This window comes from Octodon degus, unplaced genomic scaffold (assembly GCF_000260255.1).
Source record: "Octodon degus isolate 3935 unplaced genomic scaffold, OctDeg1.0 scaffold00028, whole genome shotgun sequence".
Classification (NCBI taxonomy): domain Eukaryota; kingdom Metazoa; phylum Chordata; class Mammalia; order Rodentia; family Octodontidae; genus Octodon; species Octodon degus.
This window is the reverse complement of record NW_004524604.1, coordinates 20,746,376-20,768,651: the sequence shown is the minus strand read 5'-3', so window position 1 is coordinate 20,768,651 and position 22,276 is coordinate 20,746,376. Positions and strand designations below refer to the sequence as shown.

General features: G+C 42.4%; 1 protein-coding gene across 2 annotated transcripts in view; it reads left to right on the top strand.

Annotated features, from left to right (window-relative positions):
* Positions 1-823: 823 nt before the first annotated feature.
* Positions 824-22,276, top strand: part of Trim42 (tripartite motif containing 42) — a 29,814-nt gene continuing 8,361 nt past the window's right edge. The window contains exons 1-4 of one of the 2 annotated variants that reach the window (XM_004629235.1): positions 824-1,360; positions 5,252-5,949; positions 10,353-11,173; positions 14,438-14,662. In XM_004629235.1, coding sequence (XP_004629292.1) covers positions 1,020-1,360; positions 5,252-5,949; positions 10,353-11,173; positions 14,438-14,662 — 2,085 coding nt within the window. In that variant the 5' untranslated portion in view covers positions 824-1,019. The remainder of the gene's footprint in view (positions 1,361-5,251; positions 5,950-10,352; positions 11,174-14,437; positions 14,663-22,276) is intronic. The other variant, XM_004629236.3, reaches the window with a different exon arrangement.

Below are 22,276 nucleotides of genomic sequence, written 5' to 3'. Positions count from 1 at the left end.
CAGCACTGAAAGAAGAGTAACTAAGACATATAGGGACTTCTTTCTAGGGGTTCTCAGTATATGCTAATGAAAGTTACCAATTCTATATAGAGCTCTAGCCTGGATGAAAGGGCTAGTGGTTGGGGTGGGGGTGAGGGAAGGGAAAGGAAATGAACCTGAGCCTCAGAAAAACTCCAGGAAGCTCCAAAAAAGTCAAGAGCTAACTCTGAGTGACTTGTTACAAAGCTCCATGAAAATCAGCAGTAACTATGCAGTGATTGACAAAATCAATGATTACAGAAAGAAGTACTTCAGTGAGCCCACGACATTTGATCCTTTAATTATTTTTCCATATGGTAACATCTCTTTAAGTGTGACATCACTATTCTTTGTAAGCACTGTGCTTTGTTCATCAAATAGAGTTATAACAGTGCAGAAAAAGTCCAGAGAGGGAAACCATGCCAATCTTTCTAATTAATCATATCCCAGTCTTTCAGTTGATGAAGACATAGCCTGTATTCAACTTGCCCAAACTCTAGGTAAAGCACCAAGCAACAAGAAATGCCTTATAAAATCTATCCCATAACCTGGAAGGTGGCAAGTGACAGCCAAACCTGAAGGATTCATACTGGATCACCTCTGCTCTGGAGCGATGGCGAAACTTTCAGCATTTCCAATGCTGATAAGCAGCATACAGCAGCAGGTGTACCAGAGGTTTGCCACTGACATAGACCATGAACCTACCTGTGCCACCACTCACTCCCAGGAGCCATCTTCCTACTCAGCATGGTCAGCTATAGTAGGGAGACAGGGATTGTGACATAAGCAAATGCCCTCAGGCAAGTGTATGTAAAAGCCATCCCATGGGCTTGCCAGTAGGGACAACAACTGTGAAGGCCTCATAAACAGCCAACTTCCTGCAACCCCAACCTGAAGGCCTCATGAGCAGGAGGGATTCCTCCATTGGAGAAGTGACAGCAGAACTCTGGTAGAGGAGGTGCCCGGTGCCCTGGGGACCAGGTGGTAGTCATACAGACACCATGGATAGTGCTATGTGTGTCTGCTCCCCATGCTGTACATGGCAGAGATGTTGTCCTCACTTGTGCTCCTGTCTGTGCTGCAAGTTCATCTTCACCTCGGAACGGAACTGCACCTGCTTCCCCTGCCCTTACAAGGACGAGAGGAACTGTCAGTTCTGCCACTGTACCTGCGCAGAGAACCCCAACTGCCACTGGTGCTGCTGTTCCTGGGCCAATGATCCCAACTGTAAGTGCTGCTGCACAGCCAGCAGCAACATCAAGTGCCACTACTATGAGAGCCGCTGCTGCCGAAATGCCACCATCATATTCCGCAAGGGCCGCCTCAAGAGCATCCACATGTCGTAAGTACCTGGTATTCAAGATGGGACCACATTGGCTTGGGAAAACTGGGGACCTCATGCCAGCTATGGAGTCCCAAAACAGGCCAATGCCTCTCTGAGTCCACTGCTTTATTTGAAAAGGAGAGGCCAAGAATTCTGTAGCAATTAAGGCTATTCTCAAAAACCATGTCTAAGGGCCTGCCAGAAAGCTCAATGGACCAAAGCACCTGCTTAGGCAGAGCACAGTGGCCAGGGTTTGATACCCAGTGTGTCATGCTGACCTTACCTCAGGATGTGCTGAGATGGTGACTGAGACTGCACATGGTGGTGTGTGCTCTTGGGAGGCTAAACACAGGCAGATCACTATGAGTCTGATCTACATAGTGAGACCCTGTAGACCCTGTACAAAAAAAAAAAAAAAAAAAAAGTTGAAAAAAATACATCTAGACCCTGAGTTCCAAAGCCAACTCCCTTAACTATGAAAATAAGTGCTGACCTTTTCTGAACCCCAACTTTACAACTGTACCAGATAGTAACAACTTCCACTTCATGTGTAAGCTACTTGCCAGGTACTGCATGTGGACCCTGCTCTCTCACCCTACACCCACTGGAGCCCTGAGAAAGCTGAGTTTCAAGGTTAAGATGCCCAGGATCACACAGCTAGGAGGATCCAGTTTGGATTTTTATGCAAAACTTATGCTCTTAAATTTAATCTGTTGTACTAAAAAATAGAGACATTGATACCTGCCATCATAGGGTAGGTATGAGGATTGATATATGCATTTTGCACTCTGAACAATATAAATTGTTGTCCTTACTATGAACTTTTAATATCTGAAATACTTATTGGAAAAGTTAGAATTTCTATGAGTCACTTTTTAAATTTTTTAAAAGAGAATATAAAACACAGTAATGAAAAATTAGAAATGACACAGAATTTCACTAAACAAAATGATAGGAATTCATTGGTTGACCAATGGTTGACCCTTGCAATTTATGTAAGTGCCCCCGGCTCCCTTGAACTCCTAATGGCATTCTCTCCTTTCTCAACCAGAAATGATAGCAGGCAGGCTCTTGATCACTCCTTGTGGCAGTAGTCCTCCTTGCCAAGCACTGTATATCCTCTTCCTGCTCTACCAAACTAGCCTTTTTATGTCATACATGAGGGGAGTCTGGTATAGTCCTGATAGGTTTCTCAGAGGAAGAAAGATCCTAACTCAGCAAGATAGATGACAAGATTAGGAGAGAGAACAAGGGAAGGCATATTTGAAGGCTTTCAAGGCTGGCAAAGCAGTTCTGTGAGCAAAGGCTTGGCTTTGGAGGATGAATATGGTCTCTGCACGACCAGGCACTTAGCAGATGTCTAACAACTGCTATGCATCACCCATGGCCCTCTCGTTTGGAAACTTTAAGGTAGGGGTCTGCTCTGCACTTCCCAGTCTATGTGATCCAGCCTTGGGGAGTCACTGCAATTCTTTCAGCGGGAAGGGAAGGCACTGCGACTGTGGGACAATGTCTTGGGCAGGAATGGCTCCCACATTTTGTTGTTCATTGATATCATCTGGGGATCTTTAAAATATTCTGATGCCTGTCCCTACCCTTCAACACTGTGAGTTTTACTAGTTTAAAAGTATGAATTGGGCATCAGAATCATAAAATTCTGCCTCCTTCAGGTGATTTTAATGCACAGAATGGTCTGGAGTAGGCAAGGCAGGAACCTGGGAACCTCGCCAACCAGGTGAGAACACAAGTACAAGGAGAACAGGCCTAAAACTGACAGGATAGCCCAGTGGGAAGACAAGGCTGCTGGGCTGGCTGACTGCTTTGGCATAGAACAAGGCCCCTGGATGCCCATTTCACACCTGACTGGGTGGGGGCAGTGCAAATGTCAGAGGGTCAGCATCCTGGGGCCTGACCTCCAACTGGCCTCCTCTCTGCTTTCTGTGCTCCTGCCTCGTGTTTGCCCCTGTCTCTCCTGCCCAGCAGCTGCCCCTGCTCTAGTCTCACCCATCATCTCAGCCTCATACTTTTTCTCATTTCCCTCCTCATCTCTACCACGGCTTGCTGGGCCTCCATCTGCCAAGCCTATGTTCCTTTTTTCTCTTCCAAGACTTCTCCTTTCTTCCCTTCCCTTCCTCTCTTCCTGACTTCTCACACTGTCTCCCTTTATGGTATATAATGATTCCGAGAGTCCTACATTTTTGACAAACTAAAGGGAGTCCAGCTACCAGACATGCGGGAGACCTGTACCTCCAGGTGGTCCTTCCAGCCCAAGCAGAAGGCTGGGAAGCAGAGAAGAAGCAGAGAACAGAGCTTACCATCTTGCATTCTAGGAGGGTGATGGTGAACATTTTAGAGCCCTCAGTGAGAACAAACAGTCTACTGTGGCAGGCATGCCATAGGTTTGCCACCACTGTCCTAGAAGAGAAAACTCCCAGGTGCTTGTGTCTATAGGAGGGAGACTGTCACCCGAGAGCCACTCATTGCAGTATGCTTGAGAGTTCCTTGGCCAAGAGAGCAGGGAAGCAGACAGAGATATAGGAAAAGCAGAAAGGCAAGGCAGAAGGGAACACAGCCTAGTGTCAACACCAGTACACAAACACTGCTATGCACAGAGACAAGAGTAGCCACAGGTCATGCATCTGCTCACATTTGCTCTGGTTGTAACTTCTTGGGCCATAAACTTAAATTTTACAAGAATTTTTTCACTTCATCCATCACTCTTCCAAATAAACATAGGAAATCAGTCTCAGCCACTAGATAAATAATCTTAACACACACAATCCCACAAAAGTATAGGCTTCCATGGATTTGACCACTACTCTCCTCCACTGTGGAATCTCTCTGTGCTATGCACATAAGCAGCTGGTAGTAGGCAGAGTAATGATTGTGGCCACATTTGTTCAATACTTATAATCTATCCACAGCTAATCATGTACCATGAATTAGCTCACTTAGACTTTATGAAAAACTTCATGAGGCAAGTAGTATTGTGAGCTTTGGTATAAACATGAGAAACTTAAGATGAAGGAGGTTAAGAAACTGTTCTCAAAGATGGGTGTCACTTATTACCTATTGGTCTGGGAGTGAGATCATATAAGAAGGTTCTAGTCTTGGCTCAGGCATTGACCTGCTGGTGCCCTAGGAAATAGTGTGTTCCTTCCTGTGTATAATAATAATGTAGATGCCCTCTAGGCACAACCCACCAAGGACACACTTGCACTGGGCAGCATTGGGTTTATGGGCTCATTTCAATGTGGGAACTTATCCAGGAGCCAGTGGGAGGTACATGTGTAAGACGGCATCAATAGGGTATGATCAGATTTGGTTTACAGTAAGTGAAACATGGGAGTAAAACTTTGGTTATCATAATTGAAGATGGGAAGAACAGAGTAAGTGAGCCAGAGTCTGCAATGGAGTATGGAATGGTTGGGGGGGGGGGAAGAAGAACTGGTAGCCATCATGCCTATCTATTCACATGGGAAAGTGGCCATTTTTCTGATTTGGAGAATGTTCTTGTCTGAGTTCCAGTATTATGAAATGGTTCTGCTCTGTTTGGATCCATCACAGTCATAGTGCCTTTGTGGGTTCCATAACATCACTGATACCCAAAGGAACCCCAAAGCCCAGCTGACAGTTCCAGGCCAGTCTGCCTCTCTACTCTTGCTGGAAAATTGCAGATCTCTTCCAGGAAAGGCTTTCAGTCCTCAGAGTATTATATTAATTTTAATCTTCTCAACAACTGCTGGGGCATGGGGGCCAGTTGCATAAGGAATATGCAGAGAGGTACCCAGTTAAAAGATGGAGGAAGCAGCCTAGAGGCCAAGCACCCAGGCAGGAGCCCCTATCTTCCCCATTCCACCTGCACATCTGAGAAACAGAGCAAGCTCTCCTGTTCTCTTCTCCCTGCAGGTCCAAGACTGCCCTGCGTGTGGGGAGCAGTGATACCCAGGTGGACGATGTGAAGGCTGTGCCAGTGAGCAGCCATCTGGTCGACCACCTCAGCTGTCCCATGTGTAACCGGCTGCGCCTGCACTCCTTTATGCTGCCCTGCAACCACAGCCTGTGTGAGAAGTGCCTGCGGCGGCTGCAAAAACGAGCAGAAGTCACCGAGAACTTCTTCATCCTCATTTGCCCCGTGTGCAACCGCTCGCACTGCATGCCCTACAGCCACAAGATGCGGCTGCCTGAGAACTACCTGCGTGGGCGCCTCACTAAGCGCTACATGCAAGAGCATGGCTACCTCAAGTGGCGCTTCGACCGCTCCTCGGGGCCCATCCTCTGCCAGGTCTGCCGCAACCGGCGGATCGCCTACAAGCGCTGCACCACCTGCCGCCTCAACCTGTGCAACGAGTGCCTCAAGGCCTTCCACTCGGATGTCTCGATGCAGGACCACGTCTTCGTGGACACCAGCCCTGAGGACCAGGACGAGAAGATCTGCATCCAGCACCCATCCAGCCGGATCAGCGAGTACTGCCGCAGCGACAACCAGCTGCTCTGCACCTTCTGCAAGGTAGCTTTCCACAGCGGCCATGACACCGTCAGCCTCATCGACGCCTGCTCAGAGAGGGCCGCGGCACTCTTCAGCGCCATCGCCAAGTTCAAAGCAGGTCTTGGTGCTTGTGTGTGTGTGTGTGTGTGTGTGTGTGTGTGTGTGTGGCTCCCCTCCAGAGGAGCTCCTGGTGCCCATGTGACTCTGGGCAACTCGTGGTTCATGGAAAAGGTGTCTTAGACAATCTGTTAATGACAGCCTTGCCTTCGCCCACCAGAGCAGTCCCCACACCCTGGAAACATGGAGCCACACACCCCCTCCCTCATGGTCCCTATCACCAAGTCCACACTGGCTGCTGCCACCAGCCACTGCACCTTAGAAATGGTTAGACCTGTGGGTTCCTAGAAGGTCTTCTTAAAATAATACTCACTGCCTGCCCAGGCCAGGGCTTAGATTTTTGGGTTTCAGATAGGAAATGGGCTACTACCTACAACTGCTGTGGTTCCCTTGCAGCTGTACAGAATCTGAGTGTCAACATAGGAGAGTCCTAGGATGGTTTTCTCAGAATCCAGGGCACCTGAAGGTCAGTTAGCAAACTTCTACTCAAGGTTGAGGAACAACACCAGAACAAATTTCAGGATTTTTCAGCAGTTCGGCTAGTAGGGCTAGTAGGTAAATTAGATATCAGATACCGGTAAAGAACTGAACCTGCTCTCCATTCCTGAAGGAGTGAAAACAACATTTTAAACTACACTTTGAAGTTGGTCTTGAGCACTTGATTCAACTTCTAGGACGTGTCATAAAATTTTCATTTTTTAACTCATCCCAAATTATCTAAAAGTGGGTGATCTGAGGACATGCACTGAGAAATAAATCTTCACTGGAAAACCCAGTTTGGGGGCCATACTGGCAACCTGGATGACTCTGTCCCAATACTGCAGAGATGCAGGCTGACCCATGGGTTTGTTTGTTTGTTTTTTTAAATTTCCCTCTATGAGTTTTTGTACAGCAAAGATTGAGAACTGGATTAAGAAAAGTTCAGGAAAGCAGGTCCTTGCCACTCAGAGTATGGTCCACAGATGTTGGGCTCACCTAAGAGCTTGTTAGAAGTACAGAATCTTTGGCCCATCTAGCTTATCACATCAGAATCTGAATTTTTTTAGCAAAGATGCTCAGGAGATTCCTTGGAATAGATTCTAAATCTAACTGAAAACTGTCTCATCTGGATTCCTGTCTCAGGTCAGCTGATTCAAAATCTCAGAGATGAGGTCAAGAAAATGACTTAAGTGATTTCAGCACTCACAGAGAGCTGTGGGCCATGGCTAGAAAAATTTTAAAACTTAGGCTTTGATGCTGGACAAACAGACGCAGGACAGGGTCTGTTTTCTCCCATGTACTGACCATGTGACTCTGGGTAGTCAATTCACCTCTCTGAACCTTTGTTTCTACCTTTATCTATAAATGCAAATAATATCTTTGATTGTTTGTTTGTTTGTTTGTTTGTACCAGTGATTGAACTCAGAGCCTTACTCATGCCAGGCAGGCGCTTAACACACTGAGCTATCTCCCCAGCCCTCAAAATAGTATCTTATTATTATATAGAAAGATACATATATGATAATATATAGATCTGCTTAACAACAGATGTTTAATAAATAGTATCTACTTTTAGTATATTATATGAAAAAGACTTTGAGTTGATTTTGTTCAGAGGTCAACTCTTGCTAAGCCATCCCACTTGCGAGGTTTTGGAGTGAGGGTGCTTCTAGACTCTTCTTTTTCTCCTCTCTTGGCACTGACTCTTTCTTCTCTCTTGTCCGAAAAATTCTTATTCTATCTTTTAGGACATTGCTATGCATAAACTTAGCTAACCTCTAATAAAGCAAGTCACTTCCTCTCCAAATTTTTTTAACAACAGGTGACTGTTGAATAGTCAAAGAGGACACTGCATAACAGAATTTCAGCTGCCATAAGTTACAATATGCCTGCCTACGGGGGAGCTCAAGGAGAACTTTACAGTGGAACTGCAATTACAAACTAATCGTTTCCTGTAAAGCTCCTGCCCACATTGCCACACTGGGAAGGGCAAGGTGGGAAAAGGAAATGGAGAAATTACAGAAAAGGCCAACAAGTGATGTTGCTGGCACTGACCTCCAAGACGCTGCAAAACAAACCCCATGTGCTGACCTCCACAACTACCTCACTGGCCGTGGAGGTAGGCAGCATCACTGCAGTCCCCTCTTCTCATGATGTGCCAGGATCCTAAGTTTCTTTCACCCAGATGCACTTCCTTATTACTGCAGCCATCATCCATTGGGGACCAGCTTTCTGGGGAGCAAGGATGCTGTTAAGAACCAGGTGCAACAACATAGGGTCACCCTCACTCTCAAATAAACTTTGGTAAAATATACAGCTTATCAACTCACTGCAGCTTTGCCCTTCCCTGAGGAGGATCTTAAAAACAGTATATGCAATCAAAAATGGAAGGCCTTTAACTTGCTGCCTGATACCTAGAACTTCTTAAAGTCCGTAAAGGTGCTAATTTCACAGAGATGTGTGAGGTGCTACCCTTGCCCTGCACCTTGCAGCTGCAGCACTGATGGGCTCATGAGAGCTCGTATTCCTCCCACCTGTGTCCCCAGAACTTCAGATGGCATGCAGCATGCAGTAGGGCTCCAGGCTTTGCAGGCTGAACTTAAATCTCAAATGCCATGTGAGAGGACACACGGTAAATTGGTTCTCCTCCACGGGAAGCAGCAGACCCTTTCTTTTTCTTTTTCATTTTTCTTTTTTTCCATAATTTTATTGAGAAACAAATAGCAATGAGACAGTTTCAAACCAAATTGGTAGGACAGTTTCAATAATTAACACATTGCATACATTCTTCCTAGTGGTTAATTGCTGTACAAGATGCAGACATGATATCCTATTTACAAACACCATTAGAACAGATTGCTCCATTCATTAAGAGAATGTAACTATATATCTATCCTAACCACTTGAATACACAGATACAAAATGGACATTCATCTATATCCCCCTTTTTTTTTTGTTAAGTTCCATCATTTAAATATTATAGGTGTGCAAACTCAACAAAATATTCTAAAAAAGTTCAGTAGTCCATAATAGTATTGGGTCTTCCGCTTGATTGGCAATGTCAGAAATTGTTGACCTGAGTCCCCTACAGCTCAACATAACAGCATGGCTTTACTTCTTATATTTCATTTTTATACTTTTCTGCTGGATGGTTAAGACCAAGGTAAAGCAGGACCTATGCAACAAGAGTTGTAGCTTTTTGGTCTGATAAGGTCAGTGAAATCCCCTCAGGATTTATCCTAAGATCCTGTACCTCAGATTGTAGAACCTTTGTCAGTGTCAGCCATGTGGATGAGTTACGGCCATTGCTTGGCCAATGTGCTCTCTGTGAAAGCCTGAGAGAATGTTTTCTCTCCATGTGACTCTCCTCAGGCACACTCTACATCACTGATCACTTTCCTCTTTGGCCCCATAATCTTGATCAGAAAATTTGGGACACTAGAGTTACATGACGTTACAGTACAGGTTCTCATATGTCCAACAGATCCTTTCTTGAAGGATGAGGACTCTGATTTCTCACTCTTTTCTGGGCTGGACTCTTCTCTCCCCCTTTGCATGCATTTCACAGTCATCTTGTGAGTGGCACATGTGTACAATACACCTTGCTTCCTTTAAAAAAAAATCCTTACCACATCTCTTCCCCCTCTCCCTCCCTCCTCCTCAATTCTCCTTTCCCGATTTTCATTCTTATTGATATTATTAATCTTATCTTATATTTATGTCATATTGTTTATATTTCTTGAGGTTTGTACATTTTTGTACATAGCATACCTTTATTCTACATAGTTTCTCTTCCCCGTCCCCTTCCCCTCATCCCTCTCTTGATCTCTTGGTCTCGCCCTTCACATTTGAAAGAGCTCCATCACCTTGCCTCCTGTCTATCTTCTACTGAGCTCCTTGTTTGTATTTTCCCTTACTCAGATGAGACACACTGTGTGGTATTTAGGGCTGGATTTTTCATGGCAAGAATTCTTGGGTAAGGCATCATTTAGCAGAAACAATCAGAATTTTCTTTTTCTTAGCTCTTACATTGCTCCTAGGAAAAAGTAGGGCCCCATCACTTGTAATTTCTTCTCATCTCCTGCCCAACTGGCAGACAAATGAAGTTTGGTGAAAACCAATATCAAGACTGGCCATAAACTTTTACGCTCAGACCTGAGGCCACAGTGGTCACTGTTACTAGGCAGAAGTATGCCAGGGAAGCACAGAGGGTTATTCCTAAGGGAAGCTTGAGAGAAAGAGGAAGGGAAGGGGTGAAAGAAATGCAGTGTGTAATCCCATGCTGGCCTTTTTCACCCACCTACAGGCGCCTTCCTTCCTCCCCACTCACTTTCATGGAGGCTGGTATAATTTGCTCCAGTTTCTCCTGCTTTGACATTTGAGGAGATGAAAATTTTAACAGTGACTAACTTGGTTGTTTTGCAGTCCGATATGAAATTGATAATGACCTGATGGAATTCAACATTTTAAGAAACAGCTTTAAAGCTGACAAGGAGACAAAGCGAAAAGAGATCAGAAATGGATTTCTCAAGCTGCGAAGCATCCTCCATGAGAAAGAGAAAGACATCATGGAGCAGGTAGAGAATCTGGAAGTGGCCAGGCAGAAGGAGATTGAAAAATATGTGCAGATCACAAGCCTGAAAGTGAGTGAAATGGATGGCCTTATCGCCTACTCGAAGGAAGCCCTGAAGGAGACTGGCCAAGTAGCCTTCCTGCAGTCAGCCAAGATCCTAGTGGACCAGATTGAGGATGGCATCCAGAGCACCTACAGGCCCGACCCCCACCTACGGCTCCACTCCTTGCACTGCATGCCCTTGGACTTTGCTGAGCTCTCCAGTGCCATCCATGAGCTCTTCCCCACAGGACCCAGAAAGGTGTGCTCCTCAGGGGACTCGCTGCCCTCTCCCTATCCCAACCACTCGGAAATGATGATTGCCAGGAAGGTCACCTTTAGCACCCATAGCTTCGGCAACCAGCAACTATACCAACGAAGCTCCTCCTTGTTGTCTTTCAACACCACTGGAGAGAAGGCCAAGATGGGCCTGGAGGCCTATGGGAGAGCCCAGTCTGCTGCCCCTGCCAAGCCCTCAGATGGTCTGTACACTTACTGGAGCACTACAGCAGAAAACCAGCTTGTGCAAGACAGCAACAGCTTCCACAACTGGTACCCATTCAATGAGGCCTCTGTGAAGACCCCAGGCCCAATCGTTATCTACCAGACCTTAGTGTATCCAAGAGCTGCCAAGGTAAGGAAGGAACAGGAACAGGTCAGAGAAGGGAAGAGAGTAGTCATGAAACGTTGCCCATATTTCCGTGTCCTCTAGGATCTGGTCATTTAAGTATGCTCCTTTGGACACTTTGTGGTCAGCTCATTCAGAGCTTTCAAGATTGGCTTAAACCAATCAATCTACTTAAGTCATCCTCATAAATCCATCTGACTCTCCTGGCCCTAATCCAAAGGAAACCACACTGAAACTAAAAATATTTGAAGGGACTTCTTCAAGAGTGTAATATTTTTAAAAGAATGCTTGAGAGTTTAGAAAATAGAATTAGAAATGCAGGCTTGGTTATCTATCAGCTGTTGATTCCCTTAAACTACTCTCCTTCTCAAAGAAAATATTCAGATTTTCTGACTTGAAAAAATTGAAAGGATAATCCACAACACAATTCCAAATTTTACTCCTTTTTTTTTGAGGGGGAAGGTAGAGAGTGAGGTTTCACATAGTCTTGCCAGCTTCTGCCACCTGGCCTCAAGACACATAATTCCCTTCTTGGCCTCCATGATCTAAAATGGACAAATACTCTTTCAAGTCCAGCTGTGCCTACATTGAACTGCTTATGTGATACCTCATTAAAATGTAAAGAGGCAGAAAGATTCACATATAACTAGGTATGCCACGAGAGCATGACTTATTTTTCTGAAGTTCCTGAAGGACCAGCTTCCAACACAGCCTAAGGGCCATCTGCTTGTAACAGAGCCCTCATAACCTAAAAATATCATTCATACTCCCAAAATGTGTAGCACCTTTGGAACCTAAGCTAGCAGTTCTCAAACATCAATGTATACCTGGAGAATTTTTTTTTTTTTTTTTTTTTGGTTTTTTTTTTTTAACCAGGGATTGAACTCAGGCCCTTGTGCTTGCCAGGGAAGCACTTATTCCACTGAACCATCTCCCTGGCCCCTAGAGATCTTGTTAAAATGCGGATTCTGTTTAGGAGGTTTAGTCTGTTTCTCTCAAACTTCTAATGCTACTATCTGCTGGTTGCATTTTGCTATTAAAGGTTTACCTAGAAACAAACAAACAACAACAACAACAAAATTAAAGCCAGATTCACTTCCCCTGAGATATGGTTTTCTGGGTCTTGTAGTCTATAGAATAGCCATACAGATGCTGTCAGACACAGCGAGGTCTACCTGACCTTCACATAAGTGATACCCATGACTAAGCACTTGATGCAAAATGATTCTACACCGGTGAGGCCCACAGAGTAAGTGACATCCAGTCAGGGATGGCAGCAGGGTCTCACCTCCATGTCAACCCAGACTTTGTAGGGAGTTGGCAGGTCCTTGTTCTAACGTGAAAGCACTAGTGGTATCTGTCCTATACTTGGGCCCGGGGAAAGTCACCCAATGCCACCTATGAACTATTTCTGGGTGAACTGAAGAAAGAGACCTACACAAGTCACTAGTTATCAAAGAAGGACACTTAACCTACTGCCAAAGAGTGGCAGATGATACAAAAGTATCATTGCTCCCTAAGGTCAGAGGAATCATAGACTCAGTAATACAAAGATAAATCTGCGTTGACATCTCTCAAATCTTTAAGATATTTGGCACAGAAAATACAAGTGATACTTCAGTTTATCAACTTAATTTGCTTTACAATTTTGGGGAAAATGGCTGTAGTTGTGTTTGTCACCAATGCAGAGTTTACGAATGAATGAAGCAAAATTTTGCCAAATGCTTTCTTCTGCAAACAGAAGCGATTGTGAACTGAGGTCTTACTGTATTATTAAAGTTAGTTTTATGAATTATTAATATGCATTGTAAAAATCCAAGAAACTTTTAAACTCAGTTTTATTTCTAGAAATTCTTTCCTTTAAAACATTTAAAAATTCAGATGAAGAATGTGTCCACTGCAACATTTACTTATGAGAGTATAAAATTAGAAACAACCTAAATGTTCAACTAAAGAAGGGTTGAATTATTTATGGGGTAATATTTTAAAGTTGTAAACTATTGAATTTTAAATAATATAGTAAAATATATAAAATATAGTAAATGAAAGGAAAAAGAAATCAGAGTAGCACAATCCAAATTCTGTTTCTACATTTATTTATTTTCCAAAATTGAAAAAAAAAATCATAATCAATTAGCTAGATTGTGGAATTGATGTTTATTTCCTTCCCTTATATTTTTTATACTTTTCTTCCCTTATACTTTTCTGGGTTTTTTCTAAGTATGTTACAATGAGTATTCTTATTTTGATAGCCAGAAATAATTCAATTCAAATTTTATTGTTTTATAAATTTGCTTGTAAGATTTATACACTTACATCTGCAAGCAGGTGCAGGGGCTGGGGGTTCAATACCTAGGCCTGCCATGCCAGCCCCACCCCCATGACCCACTGAGACAACAAATTGAGTCTGGGCATGGTGGTGTGCGCCTGTAATCCCAGCTCTTAGGAGGCTGAAAACAGGTGGATCACTATGAGTCCAATCTAGTAGTGAGACCCTGAATACCCTGTAGACCCTTCCCTAAAACACACACACACAAAGATTTATACACTTACAAATTAATTTTATCCTAATACCTTTATGTTATGAGAACCTTAAAATTTTAGTAAAATCATTAGATAGTGGCTTTAAAAAAAAACAAGTATTATAAAATAGTTATGTGCCAGATACCCTCTGCTAATTGAGGCTTATTAAATGTCCCTTCCCAGGAGTGGATATCTTATGCTTTGGGTATGAACACATATTTCCCATTATTGGATATGTCATTTAACCTTTTAGGATATTTCCTTCAAATCGAGGTTGGACAGGTAGTCTTCTCACCTTCAAGTATTCTGTGGTTCCACCGGAGTTTGCCAACTGTCCCCAAGGCTCCTGTGAAAGGGATGGCACAGTCTGCCTTCCAGTTTGTAAAGATCACATGCACTAGGGATAGTAGTGACTGACATGAATCTGATGCTTAACAAGTACTTAGTAAATCCTTGCTACTTTTGCTAGTAATGTTGGAAGGACCATTGTCATCTCCAAGTTAATCAAGAATAACAGAACCCAAGGGAGTGTTCTTTTGTTCCTGAAATCCATCGAAAGCATCATGCCAGGCTTCTTCCCATAGCCTTACTAGACTACTGCACATGCTATGCACAAAGGCCTCAGCAGTGGCAGCGGATGTGGCCTGTCCCACTTGAGCCCCAGAGAGTCACAGCTCAGGCTTCACAGGAAAAAAGGTGGAGGGGGTGTGTCCTGGTCCCACTCTGGCGTGCTCATTTCTCCCACAGGTTTACTGGACATGCCCGGCAGAAGATGTGGACTCTTATGAGATGGAATTCTATGAACTCATTACTACTCCTCCTAACAACGTGCAGATGGAGCTCTGTGGACAGATTCGGGACATCATGCAGCAGAATCTGGAGCTGCACAACCTGACTCCCAACACCGAGTACCTGTTCAAAGTTAGAGCAATCAATGACAATGGTCCTGGGCAGTGGAGCGACATCTGCAAGGTACTGTGCATGTTGTTCTCAAACAGATTTTCTTAAAAGATTCTGGTTGCGACTCTGTTAAGATGATCATGAGCTCACAGAATCCACCGCGAGTCTCTCTCCATCCAGAAAATCTGCTATTGCAGGACCAAGCAGAGGCTGCTGCCCTCCACTAGGCTTTGCAAATAAGGCCTGGGGCTTGCTAAATTGTGCCTTATTCAAAAAAATATTTGTTCTAGGCATTGTTAGGATGTATTAGTATGCAGAGACTGAGAGGAAAATAAAGCATAATCCCTGTTTCCAAGGTTCTCGGGGTCTAGTAAACAAATAATTTTGTAGGAGAAACTGAGAAATAATTGTAATGTGAGACAAAGTAAAAAAGGGATCCTCTCCCAAGGCAAAGACAGTGCAAGTTTAGCAAGTAAAAATAGGATAGCCAGTTAAGTTGGAATTTTTCATAAAAAACAAATAAGACTTTTAGTATAAATATATACTACCTATTATTTATTTAAGATCTTTTTATACTAAAATATTTTTTAATCTGAAAGTTAAGGAATAGCCACTGAACATGTCAGGTGGGCTCCAAAAAAGAAAATAGTTTAACTATTGTGATGCAAGGCTGATTCTTCTTTATACCCCCAGGGAACACACTCTTGTGAATATAGTTTTACTGATATTAAAAGGAGATAGAAAAGGAAAATATTAAAGACTACCCAGATCTATCTTACTGCGTAACTATGATGGTGTTCTTAGGAATCAGAGTAGATTATGTGTCAATCAGGGATTCTTTAGAAGCCAAAAGGACAAGTCCATTCATTTCAGCTTTTGAGAGAAAGGGGAGAGGGAGAAGAAGAGGGAGAGAGAGAGGGGAAGAAGAGGAAGAGAGGTAGAGAGGTCTCATGAGACCCCTGTAAGGACATACCTCTCATCTATTACCCAAAGGAACTGGAAAGCTAGAAGTTTCTGCTTCTCCCTCCCCATCCTTCTCTTTCTTTCTCTTTCTTTCTTTCTTTCTTTCTCTCTTTTTCTCTCTCTCTCTCTCTCTGTGTCCTTCCCTTCTCTGCATTTCTCTGAATGTGTACCACTTTTGACCAGTTTATTTAGTCCCTGCTCCTCTAAAATCAGCCTGTAGCCTACATGCGTAACCTTAACTCTAATTCAAACAACATCTGACTACTAGGCACATTTTGTTTGTTTCCCTTGTAAGATGCTTGAGATTAAGAATCTGAGAAACAGAAGGTGAGGTAGGAAGGGTGGGATTAAGCACTGGCTAGCCAGTCTGTAAGGTGGGGCTAATCCAAGCTGATGGCCAGCTCCTGGGGCCCCCACAGCAAACCTTGCCCTCCCACAGAGGTCAGACCTACCTTGAGTGAGAAGGGAGATGGAAGGCTTGTTTGGCCACCTGTCCTGATGGCCAGCTGCCATTCTGTTGATCAGCCCTTAACACATTTTGCAGTATGTCCTTCTAATTTTGGGTTTTTCCTTTTACCAAATTCCATCTTCTTTCTTGGTGTTTTGGGATCTCTCCAACATATTTTGCCCATGAAGAACATCCAGTGCTGTTCCTAATTTTGTGAAATGCACCCTCTGTCATTTCTGGATGAGCAGGGATGGGCGGAGAGACAGGATTGCATCATCACTGTGCGTCTCAGCCTGCTGGGCCTCCCAGGCTGCTTTGCTGCCCCATCTCACTCTGTAGACTCCTTGAGAACAAACTTCACAGCCCATCTTTGTCTCTCAGTGCCTACCCTAGCAGTGTGTCGTAGCAGGTTTAGAATGATTGAATGAAGATAGGACTGAACATCGGGCCAATCAAATGAATAGATGAGTGGATGACTAAATTAAAGAGTGAAAAAATTAATAATGACAAAGTACCACAAGCTGCCTGAAAGCTAAATGTTTAAAGTCATAAGTCAAGAAATACCATTTTCTAAAATTGTGTTTATGTGATTAATTTGCCCTCCCTGTAAGAGAAGGAAATGCATTCCAGGCCCTTTGCTTTTAACAGAATATCTAAATGAGCAGAGTCCTAATTAATGACACTTTCTGGAAGCTTCGTTAAACAGACTCGAGGAGTCACAATATAGACTTTTCCTTCAGAAGTAATTCTTCTGCCATTCCTGTGATTTTATTAGCATTCCAGAGAAAACACTGATTTCCTTGCCATTTGTCATCATTTGCATAAGGAAAAGGCTTCAATCGCAAATGAAAATAACATGGTGTGTTTGAATGACATTTACGAAGCTTCATAAAAGTAATGACTTTAGCTCCTTCCTACAAAATCAAGAATTTTTCCTTTGGCATCCATGCTAGACTGGTATCCCTGAAAGGTTTCATTTAAATGCTGCAGTAAAGCAGCAAAATCATTTTTTATCCTAAATGCAACATTTCCATCATATGTACTTTTGTAAAAGAAGTGAAATAGCACCTTTTATATTTGATTTGCGTGAGTCTAAGACTTGTTGATTTTAAGAGGTTTTCTCTGGAATAGAGAACATGTATCAAGAAAATGAAGGCTTTTGAAAGGCCCCGTGGAAACTCAGCTGGTGCTGGATGCTGTCTGTCCATTATCACCAGTCACTCCAGCCACCCAGAAGGGAAGGGGCTGTTGCCTAGATCTTACAGAAGAGGAAACATACTCCATGGGGGAAAGTGGCCTCATGGCACATGAAGGAGGGGTCCTGTTGAAATTCAGATGTGAATCCATGCCAGAACTCTTTGCCTTCGGCATCATCCTCAGATGCATCCAGGTCTGGAGCAACGTGGGCTCAGCTAAGCGTCACAGTACCTCCCTAGGAGAAAGATGTGAAAGCCAGTAGTAGGGAGAACCAATGTTTGGGATTTTTTCTTTCTTTCCTTCTTTCTTTCTCTTTCTTTCTTTCTCTTTCCTTCTTTTCTGTCTTTCTTTCCAAGAGAATATCATGCATTCATGCATTTGGAAAGTCACTGCATCGTCTTGGCTCAGGTACCCGCTCCAAACCCCCACAAGGCTGGTGCCAGCTCCGTGAGGACGGGCGTCAGGCTGATCTTCTTCCCTTTTTGCTCACAGTGCCCAGATGGGAGCCTCCAGAAGCCAAGAGCCCAATTGCTAATTCAGAGGGATAGAGACATGTGCCTAGGAAAGGTGTGCGCCTGGGTGACCACACACTCTGTTCTGATCCTGGCCTTCCTCTGATGCTCAGCACACCTTGGGGCGACCATTCCTCTTCCCCATTATAGTCTCCTTGCTTTGACACTCTCTCTCCCTCGCACTCTACATTTCAGCCAACTTCCACGAAGTCTTCTCATGAAAAATCTGAGTGTTGGTTTTCCTTTTCATCTGTAACAAATTAGTGGCTTTAAGCAGCACAAATTATATATTGCCTTGGACACAGTTTAGGTGCTCAGACGTACAAAAGGGTCTCACTGGGTAAAATCACAGGATCAGCAATGCTGTGTCTCTTCTGAAGAGCAAGGGAGAATCCATTGCCTGACATTTTCCAGGTTCTGAAAGCCACTCTTCTCTTGGCCTCATGGCCCCTCCTTCTAGCCCTTGAAGCCAGCAACACTGGGCTGAATCCCTCTGGCACTACCATCTTTCTGCTGCCCTTCTGCCTGCACCTTCCACCTTGCAGGTTCATGACTTGGGATGTCTCCTTATCTCAACCAACTGAGTGGAAACCTTCATGGCCTCTTGCCACGTGACATAACGTATTCGAAGATTCTGGGATTAGGATATCGACATTATTCACTCACCATAACCTGCAAACTGGATGTTCTTAGATTACACCAGATTTTTTTGTAGGCAAAAATTCGGACTCAACATTAGGCACAAATTGGTACTTTTCTGACTTTCTCTGTAGCTCTGCAGAAAATGCAGAAGTCTCTGTCCTATTCAGCCTTTTAAAACCCTGCTCCATCTGCCAGCCCCTCTGTATCTATGTAATTAGGCCTAGTGCAGCCACCCTAGGTCTCCACAGTGCTGCTGCCTTCCTTCCCAGCCTTCACCCCTTCTGAGGCCCAGCCACACAGCAGGGTTCATAACGTAACAGAAATCATCAATGACTGTCACACACTCCCCCTCTGCCCTTCCTCTCTCCACTGCAGACCCTCTCCTCAGGCTGAGCCACATATCTTCAGGGGCTGAAGCTAGGGGACAACCTGAGTGACCACTACTGTCCCACACTCAGAAGAACTAGTCTTATGAACACCCCCATACTGGCCATGGCTCCAAGTCCTGAAATGAAACACAATTTTTTTGTATTCTCTATGTCCTTAAGGTTTTGAAAAGCTGCTACCCTTCATGAAATTAGAGCTCCGCTGGTGCCTCTCCACCCAGCCTACAAATAGTCTTGAACACTGGAACAAATATCATTTAGGGACAAACTGGACCTAGAGTTTTAAACTTAGAAGGGTTTAATTAATGATTAAACCCTCTCAGTTTATGGCCCACTATCAACAACAATCTATGTAAGGCCATTTTCTTGTTTACATATGCCTTTTTGTGATGTTCATTCTAATGTATTTCATGGTTCTCATTTTGTTTCATTGTGTTCTTACATGATGTGTAAGAACATTTTAATGTTATTCATTTACACAAATACTGTTGCTTTACATATTTTACTTGTCTCCTGGCCCATTTTTTCACTAAATAATGTGGTTTTTGTAATCTATTAATGTCATTGTGGACATTCTGTCCATTAATGGGTACCCAGGGAACCCCCCAGACACACACTAATGCTATTGTGAGTAGCCTTGTGCCTGAACCTTGTGGGCTAGAAGGGGATGTGAAGCTTCCACTGGGCTGTGGTGGAGCTTGCTAGGGATGCCATAACAAAATGCTGCAGAGTGGGTCACAAAAACAGCAAAAATTCATCTTCTCACAGCTGTGGAGGTTGGTAAGTCCAAGACCATGATGTCAGCAGGGAGTTGTCACTCCTTGGCTTACTGATAGCTATGTGCCTCACACTTGCACAACCCTGGAGTCTCATCATGGGAATTTCCTCCTCTTCTTCCAGTCTGGTATGATTAGAGCTCACCCTAATGGCCATATTTTATCACCTTTTAAAACTCTATCTCCTAATAGAATTGCAGACTGAGCTATTGGGGCTTGGGATTGCAACATATAAACTTTGATGGGACACAATTCAGCCCATACCAGATATACACCATGAGTGAAAAGTCTTAGAGAAAGTATGTACTTAGTTTGGGCTCATCTATGAATACTTTCCTAAGGAATAAGGGATGGTCCTTATATGCTAAGATTCACACAAGTTTAATAAAATCTACCTTTCTATGGTTATAAACTGATATATTCTTACTGCTGTAAATTTCATTTCATACACTTGTAAGCTTCCAGAATTTCTCATCCTATAAATACCCTATTAGCATCCTTTGTGTGTTTTTCTATTGCATTTTTCTTTCTTTGTTTTTAGTGTCCTTATATATTCTAAACAATCATTTTAGACATTTCTAATAACTTCCTCCTTTCTGACATTTGTCTATTATCTCTGTTCATAGTGTACAGTACTTCATAAAGTAACAGATCATTTTTGATACAACCAAAGTCATCAATTATTTTTCCTTGTTTTGACTTTCTAAAGCTTTATATCTACAGCTTTATTTTAAAATTTCTTTGTTCAGTTTAGACTGAAAAGATAATCTTTTATCTATTCTTTTATAAAAATTTAGTTTCACCTCTTACATTTAGCTCTTTAGCCCATGCAGACTCTACCTTCGAATGTTATATAGAGATGCTCCTATTTTTCCATCTAATGAGCCAGTTTTCCCAGTGCCATCTACCAAGCAAGATATTTTCCCTACTAGTATACAAGGATGCCACTTTGATCTTTTACTAAGCTCCTGTGTATTGATGGGTATGTCTTCGAAATCGCTGTTATGCACTGGTCTATGTTGGGATGCTGGCATATTGGCTTGCTGGCATGTTGGTATGTTGGTATGTTGTTATACTGATCTGTTCCTTTGTCGATACTATATTAGTTTTGCTGTTTCAATCTCAGCTTTGTGTTTTGTCTTGATAAACTGCTAAGGGAAGTATCTCCATTAGACCTCTTTCTATTTTAAGTTCTATTTAGATAATCATGCAGGTATATTGCTCTATATAACTTTTTGAGTAAATAAATTTAATCTTCCTTAAAATACAAATAGAATTTGAGAAAGACATAGAGTTTTAATTAGAAAATAACTGATAAGTTTATATATAATATGTCTGAACATTTATTGAAACTTTTTTGTATATTCTTTACCAGGGTTTTAAATTTCCTCTATAGAGATACTACGCCTTTCTTAAAGTATTATACTTTAGAGACCTACTATACAGTAGAGTATGGCATACTAAAAAATTTGCCAGTTCTGTTACTGCTCTTAACACACACACACACACACACACACACACACACACACACACTGATTAGATAGGGTAATGATATGCTAATCTTATTTCACTATAAAATGTGCATCAAATCATCATGCTGCATACCTCATAAATATCCAATAAAAATAATTTGCACATTGTAGATTTTAAGACTGTTTTTTTGCATTTTATTAAATTTTTAAATGGTTTATTTGTTTAAAATAAAGACTATTGCTGTTTGTAGATTTGTCTTGATTCTATTTGGAAAATGATACACAATGTAGTAACTATTCTTACTCTCTCATTTTGTTATGAAATTTTGTTTTATTTTTTCATAAGGTAAGCATTAATAATTAAAAATACTACATGGGACAGAAAAATACTCTCATTCTGAGAGTCTATCTGTTGATTCTGATTTATTTTCCATTTATATAATCCTTCTCTTGTTTTATTTCTTTCCATACAATCTTTGAGCTTAGATATTTTCCCTAATTGTTTTTGGCAGAGCCTTCAGTCATACATAAAATGGTAACAATGATAGTATATATTCTGGTCATGTTCCTGATATTTAAGTTTCTCTCCTGAGTTATTTTTTAGGGATTTTTATATAATATTTATTATATTAAGGAAATTCCCTTCTATTTCTAAATTTCTGAAAAGTCTTCCATAAATAATGAACCTTATTAACTTTTTGCATCATTTGAGATAATCATATGATTTTTCTCCTTTAGACCATTATTAATGAAGTCAATTACAATAACTGAGAGACAGTACTAGAGATTAAACCCAGGGCTTCATGCATGCTAAGCGTAATTCTATCACTGAACTGCATCCCTGGCCCACAGTGACTAATTTTCTGATGCTAAACTTCATAAAATAAATCCTATGTGATTGTCATGTGTTATTTTTAATACTCTTTCATTAATAACTATTTAAGCTAATTCATATTTTATTTTAAATGACTGTATTTATGATCATAAGTGAACTGAGTTTATTTTTTGCTTATATTGCTTTCATCTAGTTCTGAGCCCAATATTCCACTAACTTGATTAAAAATCTGGGCCAGGTGTGATGGCACATGACTGTAATCCCAGCCTTTGGGAGACTGAGGCAGGAGGATCACTGCAATTTTGAGGCCAGCCTGGGCTACAAAGTGAGTTGAAAACCAGCCTGAACTGCATAATGAAACCCTATCTCAAAAAGTAAAAAAGGGCTGCGGATGTAGTTCAGTGGAAAGGCTCTGGGTTCATCTCTCTCTCTCTCTCTCTCTCTCTCTCTCTCTC